The following is a 24,477-nucleotide window of genomic DNA, read 5'->3' as shown; positions in this document are numbered from 1 at the left end:
CCCCTGCGCTTTTTATGGTGCACTGTTGATTATATGCTACTTTATGTCAGTTTCTCAAGATATATATATACACGTATTTTTTTGAAGTTAACGGATGCACATGCACCCCTATAAAATTATGTAGGTCCGCCTCTGCTTGACACCAGTGACTCTAAAATTTAGATCTGCTTTTGAGCAACTACACAATAAATTTCAACTACCAATAATGGAGTCCAAATTTTTACTAAGAAATTAAAAAAAATAAAGGTAAAACTCATATTTCTGTGATTAGGTTTAGGTTAGGTAAAACTCATATTTCTTGGTCAATAACCTATTAACAATACATACAAGAAAATAGCTTCTCATATTTACTAAAGTTAATATTTACAATAAATTAATTAGATGAATGCCATATGTTTGTACATCAATTTATATGACGTAAACATCTGGTGCGAGTAAGTATTTACAGAATATTCATTCCAAGTTTTGCTTCTTTCACAAAAACTTAAACTACAACTAATTTACTGAAAGAAGTCTGCTCATTGTGCTCGAGTAAGGGCTGTTTCTCTTAATATGGAAGACTGCGCGATTCATCAATCTGTTGCAACAGAACACGATCTCTATCTCGTGGATACGTGAAATACAGGAAGGAGTAGACGGAGCAACAAATAACCATTGGAGTGCCTATTGCAGTGTACATTGCTTTGGCAAGTGAGGCAGCATTTTGTCTCTCTGTTTCAATTTCCCCTGAGGTCGAAGCTCCCTCGGGGACTGGCTTATAACCGAACACTCGTTGAGCTAAAGAACCAACCAGCATAGGAACAAATGATGCTATGATGGTCTCGAGAGATCGATCCAGAGCATTAATGCTGGTTCGAGCTCTCTCAGGAACTATCTCAGCAAATATTGGACTACATAAAAAAGGCATTTTGAGCTTTATGAATGTACCTATCATAATAACAATAGCATACACAGTGCAGTTTCACAAAGTGGGGTCTGGGAAGGTCAGAGTGTATACAAATCTTATCTATATCTCAGAGGAAGAGAAATTATTTGCGATAGAGCCTCGCCTCAAGAAAACCAACAGATAGTAACAAAACAATATGATAAGATAATATAGATATACCTGTTTGTTGCTGGACTTGTCCATGATGTGCAAAATCCCAATATAAACAGGACTAAACCATGCAACAAAGCTGTTTTAGGATCATTAGGCAATAGCAGCAGCAGAATTGCAGCTAAGGGAATAGCTGAACCAGTGCTTATCTGAGAGACGATGATCCTACCAGTATTAGGGAAGTGTTTGTTAGAACAAATGAACAAGAATGATAAAATTACAAGGAATACAAAATAAAACTTGCTTGGCTTAGAGGCACGTTAATACGTTTCTTGAAGATAGTTGGAGTCTCTCCCACGAGCAATCGGAAGAATAAATAACAACTCTATCTTCGGGATTCAACTAAGCCACAAAACAAGTAGCATTCAAGAATGTTGCTCTTCTATTCTTGAATTGGTGATATCACCTTTTGATCAATGTCTCACAAGTGTTTTCAAGAGAAAGTATTTTTTTTGTTTTAAAATGCTTCTCTTTTTCAACCAAAGAAAATTCAATTTATAGGATAAAAAATTTTGCAAGAAGAAGATTTCTAATTAATAGAATTTATTAGGTTCATGAATTGGAAACAAAAAATTTGTCTTTCAAAAACCCATAACGTAGAATTAAAAAAAAACTTATTGCAAAAGTTTATAACAAAGAATTAAACTAAATGAATGTTACAACTCACATTCATGAATTTGTTATTTCAAAACGGATGAATTTGTTTCAAAATTAATTGAAACACTAACTCTTACAATCCCCCACTTGTTTCAAGAAATTTTATCTTTAAAAAAAATCCAAAAAATATTTTGAGACATTAATCTAGCAACATGCATCAATAATGGTGTCTTTTGGACTTGAACCATTAGCTAGTGAAGGTTTTTCTAAATCATTGACTACTTAGTGAACAAATCTTGAACTAAGTGCATCATTGAATGAAGTTAGAAAAATACTCCACGCATATCACTATGTTCCGGTGAAAATCGAAATCCTTTGACACCTTACGGCCATGTGTCCTGAATCCTTTTTTTTGCCAAGTGCTTTAAGATTTTCCTGTTAAAATCTTATTGAAGCGGCCTCCACTTCGCACTTAGTGCGGTGAATTCATCAAGAGTAACTTTGCATACTCCGACCAAATAGTCTATGAACTTCATTAAGAGAAATTAATCTCATCCTCCTTTACACAAAGTATCGGTAAATCTATCAAGAGTATTCCTACACACTCCAATCGAAATCGATTTATAGACTTATTAAGAGAATATAATCTCATCCTTCTCTTCAGCAGGAATATCGGGAAAAAAAATTTATCAAGAGTTTTCTTACTAACTCCAACCGAGATCGGTCTTATAAATTTATGAAGAGAAAAGAATCTCAATCATGCACATCTACTTATTTCATTTTATTTTGAAAATGAGAATTTTATTGATGTGCTGCAGAATTGTAACTTTACTTTTTTTCCCTTTGAACCCAAGATTACATCATTAGGTAGGGTTACCATAAAGTACAATTAATTTACAACGGGCTTTATTCCCATTCCATTACAAGTTTCCACCACTAACTCTTTGCCTAACCCTTTAGACAAAGGATCCGCTAAATTAAATCTGGACTTCACATATTGAAGCGATATCACGCCTTCCTCCAATAATCTCCTGACATGATTATGTTTGAGACGAACTTGTCTCGACTTGCCATTATAGCAGTCACTTGAAGCCCGAAATATAGCAGCTTGATTATCACAATAGATAGTTAAAGGTGGTATTGGCTTACTCCATAAAGGAATATCTATCAGCATTGATCGCAACCAATCAGCTTCTTCTCCAGCAGAAGACATAGCTATAAATTCTGACTCCATGGTTGAATGAGTAATACATGTTTGCTTCTTTGATTTCCAAGAGATCGCTGCTCCAGCCAAAGTGAAAATCCAAGCAGTAATAGATTTAGAGTCATTCGGATCAGAATTCCAAGTAGCATCACTATAGCCTTCAAGAACAATGGGAAATGTAGAATAATGCAAGCCAACATTAATTGTACCCTTCAGGTATCTTAAAACACGAATCAAGGCATTCCAATGTTCAACTCCGGGATTACTAGTAAACTTGCTCAAAGTTCCTACTGCGTAACCAATATCCGGCCTGGTACAATGCATGGCATACATAAGACTCCCAACAATCTGAGAATATGTCAGCTGGTCGAGAACATCACTAGAGTTCCGCATTAGTTTGATGCTAGGATCAAATGGTGTAGGAGCAGGTTTGTCATCAAAGTGACCAAACCTCTTTAGAACTTTCTCAATATAACTTGATTGAGTAAGAGTCAAGCCATTCGCTGATCTTATAATTTTAATACCCAGAATTACATCAGCTTCTCCAAGATCTTTCATTTCAAATTGAGAAGCTAGAAAAATTTTTGTTTCTTTGACTCTTTCAATATCAGTTCCAAAGATCAACATATCATCTACATAAAGACATATTATAACACCAGATTTTCTTGAAATTTGCTAAATATACAAATATCACCACCATTGATTGAGTAACCATTAGAGATCATTACTCTTCTAAATTTCTCATTCCATTGTTTTGGAGCTTGTTTTAATCCATAAAGAGATTTAAGAAGCTTACAAACTTTGTGTTCTTGACCAGGAACGACAAATCCTTCTGGTTGTTTCATGTAAACCTCTTCATCTAGATCTCCATTCAGAAATGCAGTCTTCACATCCATTTGATGTATTACCAGGCTATGAATTGCGGCTAAAGCAATCAAGAGTCGAATAGAAGTCATTCGAGCTACAAGTGCAAATGTATCAAAATAATCAATATCTTTCAATTGAGTAAAACCTTTTGCCACCAAACGAGCTTTGTACTTATCTAAGGTTCCATCAGATTTTAATTTCTTTCTAAAGATCCATCTACAACCAATAGACTTACATCCAGGAGGGAGGTCTGATAAAATCCATGTATTGTTTGACATAATGGAGTGCATTTCATCATCAATAGCTTCACGCCAGAAAGGAGCATCATGTGAAGCCATTGCTTCAGCATAACTTTCAGGATCCCTTTCAACTAAATAGACTTGAAAATTTGGTCCAAAGTCTCTTGGTTTGGCTGATCTTGCACTACGTCTTGGTTGACTTTCTTCCAAAGGTTCAACTATTTTTCTTTTAAGAGTAGATATAGAAGAACTTGTATTTTGTTCCAAAGACTCTTTTTTCTTAGGAAATATATGCTCAAAAAAGTTAGCATGCAACGATTCAATAATTGTGTGAGGGCTTGGAGTCTCAAGATTCAAAAATCTATAAGCCTTACTGGTTTGTGAATAACCAATAAATACACAATCTACTCCTCTATATCCAATCTTAGTCAATTGTTGATCTGGTAATCTAACATGAGCCAAACAACCCCATACTTTAAAATAATTTATATTTGGCTTTCGATTCTTCCAAAGTTCATATGGAGATGAATCATGTTTCTTGGAATGAATTCGATTCAAAATATGACATGCAGAAAATAAGGCTTCAGTCCACAAATTTTCAGTGATACCAGATCCATAAAGCATAGAGTTAACCATTTCAATGAGAGTTCTATTTTTTCTTTCTGCTACACCATTTTGTTGTGGTGTATAAGACATAGTCAATTGTTTCTCAATGCCTTCTTTTTCACAAAAATCAATAAAATTTGATTTTAAATATTCTCCACCTCTATCAGATCTAATTGATTTAATCTTCAAACTCAATTTATTTTCAACTTCTGCTTTATATGTTTTAAAAGTCTCAAATGCCTCATCTTTTGTTTTTAATGGAAAGACATATGTATACCTTGAGTAATCGTCAATGAAAGTGATAAAATATCTCTTTCCATGACGTGATAAACAATCCATCTCACAAATATCAGTGTGGATTAATTCCAAAAGTGTGGATATCCTTTCAACAGACTTAAAAGGTTTCTTTGTTATTTTACATTTACTACAAGTAATACACTTAGCAACATGATCCTTTCCACAGTCTTTAATTAATCCATTTTTCATCATAAGTTGAATGGATCTAAAATTCACATGACCAAGACGTTCATGCCATAAATCTAAAGACTCCACAATATAAGCAGAAATATTTTCATTTTCAATATTGAGTTTGAACATGCCATTTGTAGCATAACCTTTTCCAACAAACATGCCTTGTTTAGACAAAATAAATTTATCTGCCTCAAAAATCATTTTAAAACCATGCTTCGAAAGAAGCGTACCTGACACCAAGTTCTTTCGAATATCAGGAACATGCAATACGTCTATCAATGTGACCATCTTTCCGGAAGTGAATTTTAGTTCAACAGTTCCCTTTCCCACAACCTTAGCAGAGGATGAGTTTCCCATATGCAAAACTTTATCGCCCCCCACTAATTCATATGTCGTGAAAGAATTTCGATTACCTGATATATGACGAGTTGCACCAGTGTCTATCCACCATTCCACTTGATCTCCCGCTACAAATGCTTCTGTGACCATTGCCACCAGTTCATTTTTTGTATTGTTATTTGCCTTTTCTTTCTTCTTTTCAGCTTTAAGAATTTTACAATCACGTGCATAATGACCAATTTTATGACAATGATAACATTCAATCGACTTAGAATTAGAATTAGTACGCTTGAAATTTTTACTCTTCTTTGCCTTCAAAAATTTATTATTGGCAGGTTCCTTCTTGATCTTTTCTTCAACAACATGAGCTTTCATGATGGGCTCCCTCAAGATGTTATTGTCGCGGTATCGTGTCTCTTGTTCAATTTGCAAGTGTTGCAATAATTGTTCAAGAGTCAAATCTTCCTTCTTGTGTAAGAGTTTGCTTCTGTACTCTTTCCAAGATGGAGGAAGTTTTGAGACAATCGCACCAACATGAAAGTTTTCATCAAGAGCAATTCCAGTTATAACAATTTTATTAGCTATAAGTTGAAATTCTTGTACTTGTTCAGTGATTGACTTGTCATCAACCATTTTGAACTCCATATAATTTGAAACAAGAAATTTCTTTGAACTCGCCTCTTCTGCTAAATGAATAGATTTAAGAGTATCCCAAATCTCCTTAGCAAATTTACACTTAATATAATATTGATCATAATATTTATTGGACATTCCTCCAAGAATATAATTCTTGCATAAGTAATCATCATCTTGCCATTTGGCAATTTGTTCTTTAATTAAAGTAGCCTCGTCCGTTGCTACCTCAGAACTAGGAGCCTCAGGACAAGGTTTCTCAAGAACATACGCTAACTTTAATCGTCTTAAAAAGAATTCCATCTTTCCACGCCATCTAGAAAAGTCTTTGCCATCAAATATTTCAAAATTAGGATTAGGCAAAGATGGAACACTGTTCGTTATTGATGTGGATGCCATAGAGAGAATTATCTTCAAATTGTTAGAACAAATGAACAAGAATGATAAAATTACAAGGAATACAAAATAAAACTTGCTTGGCTTAGAGGCACGTTAATACGTTTCTTGAAGATAGTTGGAGTCTCTCCCACGAGCAATCGGAAGAATAAATAACAACTCTATCTTCGGGATTCAACTAAGCCACAAAACAAGTAGCATTCAAGAATGTTGCTCTTCTATTCTTGAATTGGTGATATCACCTTTTGATCAATGTCTCACAAGTGTTTTCAAGAGAAAGTATTTTTTTTGTTTTAAAATGCTTCTCTTTTTCAACCAAAGAAAATTCAATTTATAGGATAAAAAATTTTGCAAGAAGAAGATTTCTAATTAATAGAATTTATTAGGTTCATGAATTGGAAACAAAAAATTTGTCTTTCAAAAACCCATAACGTAGAATTAAAAAAAAACTTATTGCAAAAGTTTATAACAAAGAATTATACTAAATGAATGTTACAACTCACATTCATGAATTTGTTATTTCAAAACGGATGAATTTGTTTCAAAATTAATTGAAACACTAACTCTTACAGTGTTTAGCCCAGACATTCCCCATGAATCCACCAAAAACCGCGCCAATAGACATAGAAACAACAAAGAAAATCGAGGTAAGTGCTGTCGTCTTGTGAGAGAATCCAACAAGCTCCAACCACATAGTTGTAAATCTCAGTGATGTCCCATGGAATGAACCGAAAACCCCTTGTGCAACAATTATCTTGAAGGAAGGTACTGTTGGGTTTTAGCAAGTGTGAATGGGAAAAGAAAAGAGAGAATATCAAAAGTGAGCGAATTACTTTGAAGGAAAAATGAAAAGTCATTTGCAAAGTGCAAATGAAAAGTCATTTCTTTGGATTTGGATTTGGATTTGGCAAATGATGTGATTGATTGATAAATTTTTTGGACAAAATTTATTTAATCAATTTTTGTTAAATCAAATAAATCCTGTTAATATTATCTCTTATAAATTTGCGGGTAACGGTAACATTCCGAAAAGTCGCTACTTTTTCGAAAAGTCGTTACTTTCCAAAAAGTAGTTATTTTCCTAACATACACAATTTTCAGAAAAGTTGTTATTTTTTCCAAAAGACACAACTTTCTGGATAAAATGGGTCTGAACAGATTTCACTGAACAGACATGTTCCTTGCTGAAAATGGCTATAAAAGGAAGTCAATTTTTGATTTTTTAATCACTGAAAATTTTTCTTTCTCTGCATTTATTTTTCTCTCAAATAAAATCAAAGTGTCGATCGACTGAGTCTGTGTGACTTGTTGCTGTTCTTAAGTTCGTTGAAGCTAAAGAAGTTTGAGGTACCGCTATTTCTTTAACAGGTTTAATCCGTTTTATCTCGGGAGAAATTAATTCATAACCTTGGGTACAGTGAGGGGATTAAATTTCTTAAGGACACACAGTAGTTTCTGTGGACTCGGATTAATTCTTGTATTCTATATTATTTTCTGCTTCATCTTATTTCTTTTTCTGTTTCTGTTTATTAACTTTATAAATACAAGTTATTGTAAGAATAACAGTCTTAAGAAATTTTACAGTTTCTGTATTTGAGGTTTCTGGAGATTAAAACCTTTATGGTTTTCTACTCTGCTTGAATTTTTAAAATTCATTCGATTAACGATTAAAAGAACATAAAAACTTTATCGTTAAATCAGAAACAGTTTGTGTAAAGATTTGTTCTTTACTGTTAGTATTTTAAATACTTAATTTATCTGCCATTTGTGACAGAAAAAAATGACTAATTCAAGTCAAACAAATGCTGGAACAGTAAGTGCTGCAACAACAACGGTTGCACATAATCGTTCGAATGCTGCCCTAGCACCGGCTGAGAAACCTGCAAAGTTTTCTGGAGTCGACTTTAAGAGATGGCAGCAAAAGATGTTCTTCTATCTCACTACGTTGAGTCTGCAGAAGTTCATCAATGAGAATGTTCCTGTTATGTCAGATGAAACTCCGGCTGATGAACGAATCTTGGTAACAGAAGCATGGACACACTCAGATTTTTTGTGTAAAAATTATATTTTGAGTGGTCTGCAAGATGATCTGTACAATGTGTACAGCAATGCCTAAACCTCAAAAGAACTCTGGGATGCTTTAGAAAAGAAGTACAAAACAGAAGATGCCGGAATGAAGAAATTCATTGTGGCAAAATTTCTGGATCATAAGATGATAGACAGTAAGACTGTCGTCACCCAAGTTCAAGAATTGCAGGTCATAATCCATGATCTCCTTGCTGAAGGTATAAATTTATTTAATGCCTATGTTAGAAATGTTAAGTTTTCCCTTAATACTCACATAACCTTTAATATAGGATTGATTGTGAATGATGCTTTTCAAGTGGCTGCAATTATTGAAAATTTACCTCCATTGTGGAAGGACTTTAAAAACTACTTGAAACACAAACGCAAGGAGATGACTGTTGAAGATCTCATAGTAAGGTTGAGAATCGAAGAGGATAATAAGGCTGCAGAAAAGAGGTCACGTGGTAATTCAGCAATATCTGGAGTAAATTTTGTTGAAGAAGATCCCACAAAATTAAAGAAAAGAAAGAAAGCATCTGGTCCAAAAAGCAATCCTCCTAAGAAGAAATTCAATGGAAACTGCTTTAATTGTGGTAAACATGGTCATAGGGCTAATGAATGCCGGGGTCCTAAGAAGGACAAGAAAAAGAAGGATCAAGCAAACTTGGCTGAATCCAAAGGAGAAATGGACGATCTCTGTGCAATGCTTTCAGAATGTAACTTGGTTGGAAATCCAAGAGAATGGTGGATAGATTCTGGTGCCTCATGCCATGTTTGTGCCAACAAAGAATTATTTTCATCATATACTCCAGCACTTACAGATGAAAAATTGTTTATGGCAAACTCCGCTGTTGCAAAGGTGGAAGGAACTGGCAAAGTCCTATTAAAGATGACATCAGGCAAGGTGGTGACTTTGAATAGGGTCTCATATGTTCCAGAATTGAGAAAGAATTTAGTTTCAATTCCAGTTCTGACCAAGAATGGATTTAAATGTGTATTTGTTTCTGATAAAGTAGTAGTAAGCAAAAATGATATGTATGTAGGAAAAGGCTACCTTAGTGATGGCCTTTTCAAACTCAATGTAATTGCAGTTGATATGAATAAAGATTTTGCTTCTTCTTACTTGCTTGAGTCTAAATGTTTATGGCATGAACGTTTGGGACACGTTAATAACAAAACCTTGCGAAAACTGATTAACTTAAATATTTTGCCAAAATTTGAGTGCAATAAATCAAAATGTCAAATTTGTGTTGAATCTAAGTATGCTAAGCATTCTTATAAATCTGTTGAAAGGAATTCAAATCCTTTAGAATTGATTCACACTGATATTTGTGACATGAAGTCAACACCATCACGTGGTGGGAAAAAGTATTTCATAACTTTTATTGACGATTGCACTAGATATTGTTATGTCTATTTGCTAAATAGTAAGGATGAAGCAATAGATGCATTTAGGCAATATAAAACTGAAGTTGAAAATCAGTTAGATAAAAAGATCAAAATGATCAGAAGTGATAGAGGTGGAGAATATGAATCTCCATTTGCAGAAATATGTTTAGAAAATGGAATAATCCATCAAACTACTGCTCCCTACACTCCTCAGTCTAATGGAATTGCAGAAAGAAAAAACCGAACTTTAAAAGAAATGATGAATGCATTACTTATAAGTTCAGGTTTACCACAGAACTTGTGGGGGGAAGCTATCCTTACAGCAAATCAGATACTTAACAGAGTGCCTCACTCAAAGACAAATGTAATTCCATATGAGAAATGGAAAGGTAGAAAACCCAATTTGAAATATTTCAAAGTGTGGGGGTGTCTAGCCAAAGTCCAAGTTCCTATACCTAAGAGGGTAAAAATAGGACCTAAGACTGTGGATTGTGTATTCATTGGATATGCCACAAACAGTAAGGCATGTCGATTTTTGGTTCATAAGTCCGAACATCCGGATATTCATGATATTACGGTAATGGAATCAGATAGTGCTGAATTTTTTGAACATATCTATCCGTATAAAACTAGACTTGAGTCATCTAGTGGGGGATCTAAACAACCCAGAGAAGAACCAAAAGAGAATGAACAAAATGAAGAAAGTCCAAGACGCAGTAAACGTCAAAAGACATCTACTTCATTTGGATCAGATTTTGTAACATTTCTTCTTGAAAGTGAGCCTCAAACATTCAAGGAAGCAATGTTGTCTAGCGACTCAACCTCTTGGAAGGAGGCTGTTAATAGTGAAATTGAATCAATCTTAAGCAATCATACTTGGGAGTTGGTTGATCTTCCTCCAGGGAACAAACCCTTGGGTTCAAAATGGATCTTTAAAAGGAAGATGAAAGACGATGGAACTATTGACAAATATAAAGCAAGACTTGTTGTCAAAGGTTTTAGACAAAAAGAAGGTCTTGATTATTTTGACACATACTCGCCAGTGACTAGGATTACATCAATTCGGATGTTAATTGCACTAGCTGCAGTATACGGTCTTGAAATTCATCAAATGGATGTGAAAACAGCCTTCTTAAATGGAGAGCTTGAAGAGGAAATTTACATAGAACAGCCTGAGGGTTTTGTAGTTCCTGGTAAAGAAAAGAAAGTGTGCAAACTTATTAAGTCACTTTATGGGCTAAAACAAGCACCAAAACAATGGCATGCAAAGTTTGATCAAACCATGTTGTCAAATGGATTTAAGATCAATGAATGTGATAAATGTGTTTACATTAAAGATACTCCAAATCAGGAAGTTATTTTATGCCTATATGTAGATGATATGCTTATAATGAGCAAAGACATTGCTAATATAAAAGCTACAAAGCGTATGCTTGCTAGTAAGTTTGATATGAAAGATTTAGGAGTTGCTGATGTGATATTAGGAATTAAAATTCTTAAAACTCCTAACGGTCTAGCATTGTCTCAAACTCATTATATTCAAAAGATACTTGAAAAATTCAAATTTTTGAATTTTAAAAGGGCAAAGACTCCAATTGATGTAAATCTTCATCTTGCAAAGAATAAAGGTGAAAGTCAGTCTCAATTGGACTATGCTAGCGTATTGGGAAGCTTAATGTATGTCATGAATTGTACACGACCAGACATAGCTTGCGCTATCAGTAAACTGAGTCGATACACAAGTAATCCTAATCATAATCATTGGTTGGCAATGAAGAGAGTTTTGGGATACTTAGATGACACTCAAAACTATGCTTTACATTACAACAAATATCCAGCCGTTCTTGAAGGATATAGTGATGCAAATTGGATTACTGGGTCAACTGAAACAAAATCCACAAGTGGATACGTTTTTACTATTGGTGGAGGAGCAATATCTTGGAAATCATCCAAACAAACATGTATAGCTCGCTCAACAATGGAGTCTGAATTCATTGCTTTAGACAAGGCAGGTGAAGAAGCTGAATTGCTCCGGAATTTCTTAGAAGATATTCCATTTTGGCCCAAACCAATGGCCCCTATATGCATACATTGTGATAGTCAAGCTGCAATAGGAAGGGCTGGAAGCATTATGTATAACGGCAAGTCTCGTCACATAAGACGAAGACATAACTCTGTGAGACAACTACTCTCTAGTGGAATTATCACAATTGACTATGTGAAGTCAAAAGATAATGTGTCGGATCCACTTACAAAAGGCCTAAATAGAGAGGGAGTTGAGAAATCATCGACGGGAATGGGACTATGGCCGAGAACAAGTCATCGTGGCGGTAACTCTACCTAGAAGACTGGAGATCCCAAGATCTAGGTTCAAGGAGATAAAACAAAGTCATTGATGACGGTTCAACATTGTCAAAGGAAAAAAAATATTATTATTATTTTATGGTCCATTCTCATGATGAGACAATGTTTAGTAACCAGGATAAAGACATAAGGACTTTTTAATGGTTTCTAAGTTTGATACAGGGAATATCAAATGGTGTATCTATGGGATAACACATTTAGAAATCACCTATGTAAGTGTGAAGTGTAAGCCGCTTCAAGGAGAATCCGGTAAGGCCAGTTCTTTAAGCACTTACTATCCAAGATGTGTTCATGGCTGAAACGAACAAAACAATGAGAACTAAGAACAGTTCAAGGGTTGATTGTGTGACATATGTTGTCTAGGTATACACCAAAGCTCGACGGTTCAAAGATATCAAATCTACCGATTGACCGAGTATATCCGATACATGTTCACTACGGAAAGTTTAAAGGGAAACCTACTTATCCAGATGCGATTAACCTTTACCTACAAGACACACAAGTTTTTTCATGCATATGTTTTAACAATAGCCTTCCCCATTCATGTGGGGGATTGTTGGGTTTTAGCAAGTGTGAATGGGAAAAGAAAAGAGAGAATATCAAAAGTGAGGGAATTACTTTGGAGGAAAAATGAAAAGTCATTTGCAAAGTGCAAATGAAAAGTCATTTCTTTGGATTTGGATTTGGATTTGGCAAATGATGTGATTGATTGATAAATTTTTTGGACAAAATTTATTTAATCAATTTTTGTTAGATCAAATAAATCCTGTTAATATTATCTCTTATAAATTTGCGGGTAACGGTAACATTCCGAAAAGTCGCTACTTTTCAGAAAAGTCGTTACTTTCCAAAAAGTAGTTATTTTCCTAACAGACACAATTTTTCGAAAAGTTGTTATTTTTTCCAAAAGACACAACTTTCTGGATAAAATGGGTCTGAACAGATTTCACTGAACAGACATGTTCCTTGCTGAAAATGGCTATAAAAGGAAGTCAATTTTTGATTTTTTAATCACTGAAAATTTTTCTTTCTCTGCATTTATTTTTCTCTCAAATAAAATCAAAGTGTCGATCGACTGAGTCTGTGTGACTTGTTGTTGTTCTTAAGTTCGTTGAAGTTAAAGAAGTTTGAGGTACCGCTATTTCTTTAACAGGTTTAATCCGTTTTATCTTGGGAGAAATTAATCCATAACCTTGGGTACAGTGAGGGGATTAAATTTCTTAAGGACACACAGTAGTTTCTGTGGACTCGGATTAATTCTTGTATTCTATATTATTTTCTGCTTCATCTTATTTCTGTTTCTGTTTCTGTTTGTTAACTTTATAAATACAAGTTATTGTAAGAATAACAGGTACTTCTATAACTGCTTTTGCTTCTTTTAACAGTTGTCTCAGTTGTTCTTGAAACGGTTTCGGAGAAGGCTGATCATCTGCATTGACATCTCTGTCAAGAAAACGGGGATCTTTTTCGCAAAGATATAGACTAAAAGATCAACAAGAACACTTATAATACCAACCAAATAAAAGGAGATCATTCTCCAGCCCGGGATTCCCATGAATGATGTTTCAGCAATCAGCACAGACATAGTCCCACCAATGATTGCACCACAACATCCTGTTAATGCTAACCATCCAAAAGCTGTACCGCGATTAGTATCATGAGTTGAATCAGCAACTAGAGATAGGATTGCTGGTGTGACAATCGCAAGTCCTATTCCATTCAATCCTCTCGAAATTGCTATCTGTTAAACAACATCAACAAAATAACACTTTCATTCTTGTCATTAAGAGAAAGACAAATAACACAAAAACCAAAGTTTATATAATCCAATTGGTAACTCTTAAGAAAAACATATAATCCATTTATCTAGCGTATGCAGATAGACTCTCAGCTCAAGAAAAAACAGTCGGAAGTAGTATATAGAGAAAGAAACTACCATCTACAGAGTAATGAAGCAGAGACCTCAGCAAAGGTAGAGTAGATGGCAACAAGGATCGTGGCACCGGACCAAAGAAAAGCCCCGAGAGCAATGACATTGCCACGATTATGACGAGCAGCAAGGAATGCAGCAATAGGGTAACAAAGACATTGAATTAATGATCTGTAAAGACTAAGTGAACCAAGACCAGCAGGATCAATGTTCAAATCCTTGCCAACTTCTTTATAAACTCCAGGTAACTGAGTTCCATCAGCCATTTCCATTATAGCAGCAAAATTTATCAATATCAGTGTCAAGTTGTTCTTGAGCTTCATCATCACCATTATTATCTCAATTAGCAAAGTTCTTTTTTCATCTTTTTGAAATTAATGTTAACATAGATATATATGAGGAACTCGAGAAAAACGTATTGGAACTATAAATATAAGTATTATATAGTAGGGTTTAATTAAAGGCCAAATACATAGATAAGTCGGATTCAATTATCATAGTATTTTGGTCATTTACTACAACAAAAGTAGTTTTTGGCGGGCAATAAATATGCACATTAACAAAGAGTGATAAAGTCTTTACCGGCATTAGTTAATTGTCATTGGATCATGTATAGCTATAGGTTTTAGGGACATTTACATAGAGTGTTAAATGCAGCTAAAAATATGTTTTACTGATTCTCTTCTTTATTATATGATACTTTTTCAGAATGTAAGCTTAATGTTTAAAAACATCTATACTGCAATAATACAATTAACAATAGCAAGAAGTGAGATTGTGCTTGTTGGATTTTATGTACATACAACCTAATATTTCAACTAATTCTGTGTTCATCGTGCTCGAGTAAGGGCTGTTGTTCTTCGGATGGAGAATTGTCTGTTTCTTCAATCAGCTGCAACCGGACACGATCTCTATCTCGTGGATATGTGAAATACAGGAAAGAGTAGATAGAGCAAGAAATGACCATTGGAATGCCTATTGCAGTGTACAATGCCTTAGCAAGTGATGCAGCATTTTGTCTATCTGTTTCAATCTCTTGTGAGCCTGTTGATCCCTCCGCGATTGGCTTATAACCAAAAACTTGTTGAGCTAAAATACCAACCACCAATGGAGCAAAAGACGATATTATGGTCTCAAAAGATCGATCCAGAGCATATATGCTTGTCCGAGCTCTCTCTGGTACTATCTCAGCAAATATTGGACTGCAAACATGTCAATAGTGAGATATTTTAGTGCAAGTCAGAACAGGAAAAATGTGCTAAACATTCTAAAAAATGATAGACGTACTTGTTTGTCGCTGAACCACACCATGATATGATTGATCCCATGATGAACAAGACTAAACCGTGCAACATAGCAGTTTTAGGATCATTAGGCAATAGCAGAAGAAGAATCGCAGCTATTGGAATTGCTGATCCCGTGCTAATCTGTGCGAGTATAATCCTCCCAGAATTAGGCAAGTGCTTAGTCAATACATCCCCCATGAATCCTCCAAACAACGAGCCAAGTGAGTCAGCAACTCGAAACAAAGTCCATAGTACTGCTGTTGTCTTGTGAGAGAATCCTACAAGCTCCAACCACATTGCGGCAAATGACAATGCTGACCAGGGGAACGTCCCGGAAACCCCTTGGGCTATAAGTATTTGAAAAGAGGGCACTTTGATAACCGCTTTTGCTTCTTTTAGCAATTCACTAACTTCTTCTTGAAATGATTTTAGTTTAAGTTGATCTCCTTCTTTATCAGCCTTACTTCCAAGATATCGTGGATCGTTGGCAAAGAGACGGACTAAAAAACCAACAAGAACACTTACAATACCAACAAGATGGAAAGAGAGTCTCCATCCAGGGATCCCCATGAATGATGTTTCAGCTATCAGCACAGACAAAAGCCCACCAAGGATTGAGCCAAAACTTGATGTTAATGCTAACAATCCGAAAGCAGTACCGCGATTACTTTCATTAGTTGAGTCAGCAACTAAAGATTGAATTGCTGGTGTGACTATTGCAAGTCCTATTCCATTCAATCCTCTCGAAATTGCTATCTGTTAAGCATCATCGATGTGAGACTCAAGTCCCAGACTTTCTTATAGGATCATAACATATACATACAAAAAAATCATTTTCACCCTATTTATACAACACGATTTTACAACGAAGGAGATTCAAATGAGCTCCTTCCTTGGTTTTGACTCCGTCAATGTTCAAACAAGGACGGAGCCACAACACAAGTTATTGTTTGTTGTGTCAACTAACACCACATTGGAAGTTGAAAAGAAGAGTAAGCTACTTATAAGGTGTTGAATACTCTGTCTTTGGGGAAAATCAAATAAAACTTAATCTAAAGCAAACATATCACACTGCGAACCCATCAACAACATTACCAGTGTAATCCCACAACTGCAACTTTCATCAACAACATAACCAGTGTAATCCCACAACTGCAACTTTCATTAACAGGGTTCAAAATATGAAAAAGTAAACACTTTGGGTTCAATATCTACTATATATATATATATATATATATATATATATATATATACATAAAAATAATTTTAACCATACATAAACTGTATAATTTTCAGCTAATAGCTCGGCCCTATGACCACAAATGGACAAAATTTACTCTTATTTAGTACAGTTAGAGAGATTGTTTCTGACACCCTACGCTCAAGACAAATATAAACAGTATAATTTTCTAACAAATACCCTTACTAGCTCGGCCCCTACAACCACAAGCAAATAAAAGAGACTGTTTCTGACAGACCCTCAAATGAAGACAAACATAAACACAACATATATGGAAACACAAGAAGTAACAACAACATGATATACGCGACATAAATTAAATAACCTGAGTGAAGGTGGAAGAAATGGCAACAAGAAAAGTTGCAGCAGACCATAGAAAAGCACCAAAAGCAATGACATGAGCTCTGTTACGACGAGTAGAAAGATACGCAGCTAATGGATAACAAAGACATTGAACTAATGATCTAAAAAGAGTAAGAGAACCAAGACCAGTTGGATCAGTATGCAAATCTTTGCCAATTTCTGTATAAACATTAGGTAACAAAGTTTCATCAGCTTTCTCCATTATACCAGCTATATTCACTAATACTAGAGTCAACTTATCTGATCTTATCTTCTCCATAACTTCTACTACCATTATAATCTTGCTAAGAAAATAATGGTTTAAACAATTTGGTTATACATTGTGTATTTATAATTGAATTATATTTCGAAACTATAGAGGGGGTTTGACTAATAACCTTTGTTTCTCTGTTTTAGAGCTAGTGTATTCATAGCTTCGAAAATATGTCAGTTTCATATTACTCGACTCATATTGAGATGGTGTGATATTTTTTTAAAGAAAATTTTAACTAATGCTATGAATGATAGGAGAAGAAAAAATTAATAGAAATTTCTTTGATTTATTAAAATGAAGCATTTTTTTTTCATGGTCCATTAAAAAAAAGGAGAAAATACACAAGTACCTTCTCAATCTATGTCCGAAATGTCAAAAACACAACTTATACTATATTAAGGTCCTATTATCTCAAGTAATTTTATTACCCCTTTTCGACTTACGTGGCACTAGCTTGGAAAAAAAATCAATCATAATTAGATCCACAAGATAGTGTCACGTAAGCCGAAAAGTAATAGAAAATTATTAATAAAATAAGTTAAGAGAGTAATAGAATCTTAGTATAGTATAAATATGTCTCTGAGATTTTGGACATAGGTTGAGAAATACTTGCGCATTATAAAAAAAAAAAAGAATACTTCTTTTGTTTCAAAATAGTTGTTGTCCTAGCTAAGAAAATTTGTTATTTCAGAAGTCAATGCAAAATTATTTATTAATTTATTTTATTCTACTTAAAGTAGTAATTGTTATTGAAGACTAAAGTCATCTCAATTATGACACATAAATAAAGTAAAAGTTAAATATCTTTATTTTAATCTATTAAAAATATATGTTTCTTAATATTGTAACTTCACAAAATTTAATGAACAAATGACATTATTCTTTTTATATTTTGCTTCTGAGAGTTATTAGTCTTGAAAAAATATATTTGACTAATAAAAATAATTAAGTAATTAACTCATATTATTGATTGACTTAATTAATTAAAATAAGTTAATTCGTTTATTGATTGAAAACTTAATTTTAAAAGAATATTAAACAAGAGTACAATTACGAACTTATCTAATTTCTTAGGGAAAATGTACAAGTACCCCCTCAATCTATGTCCGAAATTCCAGAGACACACTTATATTATATTAAAGTCCTATTACCCTCTGAACTTATTTTATAAGTAATTTTCTACCCTTTTTCGGTTTACGTGTCACTAGCTTGAAAAAAGTCAACCAGCATTGAGTCCACAAGATAGTGTCACGTAGGCCGAAAAGGGATGGAAAATCATTAATAAATTAAGTTCAGGAGTAGTATAATATAAGTGTGTCTCTAAAATTTTAGACATAAATTAAAGAAATACTTCTGCATTATCCCAATTTCTTAAGGAATATAAAATCTAAAACATGACAAGACAGTTAAATAAAAACGGAGGAGTAACATTTTTGACTTTAAAAATTCATGATCATTCGAAATCATTTATTTTCAAGATTATTGCGTGTAATTACGTACATTAAAATTATGACATGTATAACGGGAGACACGCTAAAAGCTCAAAACTTGAAAAATGTATTATGTGGGACCAAATTAAGTTCCCAAAAAAGCGTTGAATATTAGATGATGAGGATACACCAATTTAGAAAGTTTTAGTTTTCAAATATTTATTTTTCTGTCTTTTCCCTATTATTCGGGGTCGTATGTTTGGAGTATGAATTAAAGTTTCGATAAAATTTGAACTGTATATTGTAGGGGCTAACTGGGGTGAAGCTTCCAATCGAACTCTTTTTATATAAAAGGCTTAAACTCGAGACTTTTGATTAAGGGTGGATCAGTCTTACTACTACGCACCAACTCATATTGGTGGGTCATTTTCTTTTACTTCCTAAGTCGAAATTCGAGATATTTAGGTTTTAATTATAAATATTTGAAAAATAAAATTATATATTTAAATTTTTTATAAAAAATATTACAAATCAATAAAACTAATGATTTAAAAGAAATTAAGAAAATTATAATAAAAGATTTATTTTTTAAAAGTATTAATTTCTTCACGTGAGATGGAAAGAATAATAATACTTCTACGTTGTTTTTGCTTTATTAGGAAGCAAATTAGAAGAATTAGCGTTTACGTGAAGATAACAATTTATGAAAATATGTAAGCAAGATCCCAATTGAAAAAAATAAATATAAAATAGAAGTAGAATAGTGTGAGCAATTAGACATAAGATATCAATTATCAAGATTTATAGAATAATGAAACATACCTAAATCATTTTATTGAGTATTAGATCGGCAAATTTTTTTACTTAAATAATCACTCGATGGTTAGTAAAACACATTTAAATATTGACTAGATCAAATGTTTGTCTAGAAATACTTTTAGGCATGTTAATTTACTATAAAATCTTCATCTACTTAGCATATGTAACTGTTCTATTAGCTGATCATATACTAATATTTTAAAATATATTTTTAATTGACTTTTTTAAAAGCTCCAAACTTTCCTCTTTCAAGTCAGAGATATAGATACCACAATAGAGACGAGAACACGGCTAAAAAGGTGGAGAAGAAGATGAATAGATATGTACAGTTGAAATAAGTTAATTTATATAACGATAGTTTTAATCTTTAATTTTAACGTTTAATCTAATATTAATTATTTAGATTTGTCATAGTAAAAACATTATTATCTTTAACACTTGGAGTGTCACGTGGCAGTTTTTTAAGCAAAAGAGAAAGTATACACACATTATTAAAAATTAGACGACGTATATTTCGTATAACAGTTCAGGTAAAAAATTCACATTATCAATATGTTTTGTTCGAAATTCAACAAATTAATACAATTTAAATGTATTTTTACCTATTAAATCTTTGAATTATGATAACTTAATACAATTCAATACAAATAATAAATATTCATAAGTTAATTTTCATTCGATGTAAACATTAGGCATATATAAGTTTTTTTTATTGACCCTATATTCTATTTTTTGTCCTGTTTTCACCTCTTTTTAGGAAGAGGTGGGGGTATGGATAAGATTCTTCCTAAACCCTATATTGATTCTTTTAATAATAATAAAATGAATAATTAAAAAAAATGAAAAAATAATGTATAATTATTAACCATATTCTTGGCGTTATAATTTTCCAATTATTTATTGAAAAATGAAGTTTTACAAATCAATAGGAGGAAAATGAACAATCCAAATACATATATCTTCTAATTATATTGGTTTTTTTTTTCCTGATATCGTCTTACTTATTAATTTATTATATTGTGTCTTCGCATAAAAATATAGATGATTAGAGAAATAATATTAATTTTGTAATACAATCGGTCATAACTTTAATATGATATTACTGTACCAAACCGAAGTTTAATTTATCATTTTCAAAATTGTCAAACAAATTTAAAAATTTGATATTTTTGATATCTACTTTTAACTATCAATTACCGAATTACCAAACTCAAAATTTTATAAAACCCGAACCGAATACTGAGCGTCCACTCCTACCTAAACCCAAATATAAATCTTACTTATTTAATTATTGGACATCATTAGATATGTTTGACAAAAAACAACCTAGCTTTTGCAAATCAAGAATATTCAAAGCAAAAGTCATTTTCTCAAGGAAGAACTATTCTCACACGCAATGAGGGACCCACTGCATCCTTAAAGTATCATTTTTAGCAGAAAACATCCTTTAACTATATCCCAAACTTAAACTATATTCTTAAAGTATCATTTTTAGCGGTAAACATCTTTAAAATATTTTAAAGTAAACATTTTTATCTTTCTACTAGAATTCATCAGAAAACTAAATATCCCACAAAAATTAAATCGTCCCTTCCTAATTAATATTCTTTGATATGTCAAGAATATTATCGTGAAGTTTTTCGTAATTGAGTTAAGAATTATGCACAATCTTTTAATTTGACCGTTTTTTCATTCATTTTTATGTAATTTTAATTGAAAATATTATTAGTTTAAATATGTTTCTTCTCAATTGAATATACTAAAAGCGACATTTGTTGGAGACTTTTGCTTCTATAATGTAGAATGAAACTCAAGTACAAGACATAATCAATATTTTGGTTACTTTGATATTAGATTGACCGAAAAATCTATTAATTTAATTGGTTAAGAAAAAGGTAAAATTAATTAATCTCCAACTTCTTTGCATTCATGTACACTCTTACCTTCCAATCATTTTTAGTTTCCATAAGCAAGAGTGTCTAAGATTTTTTAATATTTTTAAAGAACTTCTTATAGAAAGTAATGAAATTTTACAGAACAACTTTTGTTGATAGTCACGTTAACTACTCACATCTTCGTAAGATCCTTTAATTTTTTGACTATATCTAAAAAAAGGATGAAATTTGTTTACTTTAAAATATTTGAAGGATGTTTTCCGCTAAAAATGATACTTTAAGGATATAGTTTAAGTTTGAGGTATAGTTAAATGATGTTTTCTGCTAAAATGATACTTTAAGGATATAGTTTAAGTTTGGGGTATAGCTGAAGGATATTTTTGACCAAAAACTCTGTTTAAGTTACTCTTTTAAGTTTAGTGTATTGTGCTTTCATATTGTAGATCTATTCCTATGTTATAAAGCATTATAGATTGTTTCATTTCATTCATGAGTTGTGTTTCGAGCTAGAGTTAGCTAAGTGGTGTTGTTAAAGTTTAAATTAACTAGAGGTAGTCGATATAGTAGGCAATTTTTATTGCTTATTCAGTATCAATGTTATTTGTGTCAAATAAACTAATGGGAAATTGACACAAATAGCTGCAAATGTATATTTACAGCTATGGATACAATCTAATGGACTCTAACTAACTTGCTTAAAGAAGTCTCAGCTCATCGTGTTCGAGTAAGGGCTGTTGTTCTTCGGATGGAAAATTCCCCGTTTCATCTATCTGTTGCAACAGGACACGATCTCTATCTCGTGGATATGTGAAATACAGGAAGGAATAGATAGAGCAACAAATGATCATTGGAATGCCTATTGCAGTGTACATTGCTTTGGCAAGTGAGGCAGCATTTTGTCTATCTGTTCAGGTTGAAGATTCCTCAGAGATTGGCTTATAACCGAAAACTTGTTGAGCTAAAGTACCAACCAGCATAGGAACAAATGATGCTATGATGGTCTCGAGAGATCGATCCAGAGCATAAATGCTCTAACGAGCTCTCTCAGGAACTATCTCAGCAAATATTGGACCACAAACATGTCAACAGAGCAAAATATCAAAAACCATCTCTTAGATCAATGTAATATCATTTTCATTTGCTTTATTTCACCATTTCGAGCTTTGTAACTGTACCTAACAGAACAACAACATAGAGTAGATATACCTGTTTGTTGCTGGACCGCTCCATGATGCACAAAATCCCAATATAAACAGGACTATACCGTGCAACAAAGCTGTTTTAGGATCATTACGCAATAACAGCAGCAGAATTGCAGCTAAGGGAATAGCTGAACCAGTGCTTATCTGAGAGACGATGACCCTACCAGAATTAGGCAAGTGCTTCGCCAATACATCCCCTATGAATCCTCCAAAAACCGCGCCAAATGACAGAGAAACTACAAACAAACTAGTGATGAGTGCTGTTGTCTTGTGGGAGAAGTCAACAAGCTCCAACCACATAGTGGAAAACGACAGTGATGTCCCAAGGAATGACCCGAAAACCCTTTGTGCAACAATTATCTTGAAGGAAGGTACTTTGATAACCGATTTTGCTTCTTTCAGCAGTTCTCTCAGTTGTTCTTGAAATGGTTCTGCGGGAGGCTGATCTTTTGTATTGACATCTCTGTCAAGAAAGCGGGGATCTTTAGCAAAGAGATGGACTAAAAGGCCAACAAGAACACTTAGAATACCAACCAGGTGAAAGGATATTCTCTAGCCCGGGATTCCCATGAATGATGTTTCCGCAATAAGCACAGACATTAGAGTACCAAGCATTGAACCAAGAACTCCTGTTAGTGCTAACCATCCAAAAGCTGTACCGCGATTAGTATCATGAGTTGAATCAGCAACTAGAGATAGGATTGCTGGTGTGACAATTGCAAGTCCTGTTCCATTCAATGCTCTTGAAATTGCTATCTGTTAAACAACATCAGCAAGATAACACTTTCGTTCTTGTCATAATTTGGCATAACACACTAACAAAACATTCAAACTTGACGACAGCTGACAAATAAACACTCCAACTTTGAGTATGCACATCAAAATACCTCAACTCATCTTTACTGTATTAGTTGAACACTCCAACTTACAAAATGATAATCTAGACACCTCCAAAACTTATGTGTCACAACATCGAGTGCCCACGAGACACAATGAGGATGAGTTGGAGTGTTTAGTTGAGACCGAACTAAAATGTCTTACATATATTCAGAGATCAGTATATCTTATAGACCATTCCTCAATGACTACTAATTAAACAAGTCCACGCTTAAAACCAAGTTCTTTAATTCAATTACTATTAATTTATGTTCGTGGATCGAAGGGTAGAGCATTCAAACCCCTTTGTCTCAGAAAATTACACTGTATATTGGTGAAAATCTTGTCTCTACCGCTACATGGATCTACACAAAAAAACCAAGTAAACCAAAAAAACAACACGACTTTCATGAACTAAAATTCGACTTGTTTCTATATTTGAAAAACACCATCTACAGAGACCTCAGCAAAGGTAGAGGAGATGGCGACAAGAAAAGTGGCACCGGACCAAAGGAAAGCACCAAGAGCAATGACATTGGCACGATTATGACGAGAAACAAGGAATGCAGCAAGAGGGTAACAAAGACATTGAACTAATGATCTGTAAAGACTAAGTGAACCAAGACCAGCAGGATCAATGTGCAAATCCTTGCCAACTTCTTCGTAAACTCCAGGTAACAGAGTTTCATCAGCCATTTCCATTATAGAAGCAACATTTATCAATACAAGTGTCAATATATCTGATCTCAAGTAGTTCTTCAGAAGTCGATATTAACATTTAGGACATGCATATATATTATATATGAACTCAAGAACAAGTTGTTGGGACTATAAAAGAATAATATAAATGTAAGTGTTGTAGTAGGATTTACGTAAAGGCCAAATATAGACATTAGACAACTACTGAAGTATCAC

At 33.4% G+C, this 24,477-nt stretch overlaps 1 protein-coding gene and 2 pseudogenes across 1 annotated transcript; all 3 read right to left on the bottom strand.

Annotated features, from left to right (window-relative positions):
* Nucleotides 1-435: 435 nt before the first annotated feature.
* On the bottom strand, nt 436-14,521 carry LOC107019008 (annotated as a pseudogene).
* A 331-nt stretch (nt 14,522-14,852) lies between these two features.
* On the bottom strand, nt 14,853-17,393 carry LOC107019005 (thiamine pathway transporter THI73-like). The gene is made up of 3 exons (XM_015219593.2): nt 17,050-17,393; nt 15,486-16,240; nt 14,853-15,400 (listed from the first exon to the last, which is right to left on the bottom strand). Exons 1-3 carry the CDS (start codon nt 17,359-17,361, stop codon nt 15,013-15,015), a joined length of 1,455 nt encoding a protein of 484 aa, XP_015075079.1. The 5' UTR covers nt 17,362-17,393; the 3' UTR covers nt 14,853-15,012.
* Nucleotides 17,394-22,179: 4,786 nt separating this feature from the next.
* Nucleotides 22,180-24,333, bottom strand: LOC107019004 (annotated as a pseudogene).
* Between the last annotated feature and the right edge of the window lie 144 nt (nt 24,334-24,477).

Source organism: Solanum pennellii, chromosome 5 (assembly GCF_001406875.1).
Source record: "Solanum pennellii chromosome 5, SPENNV200".
In the NCBI taxonomy this organism is placed as follows: Eukaryota; Viridiplantae; Streptophyta; class Magnoliopsida; order Solanales; family Solanaceae; genus Solanum; species Solanum pennellii.
The sequence above is the reverse complement of the archived record's forward strand: the minus strand, read 5'-3'. Positions and strand labels throughout refer to the sequence as shown.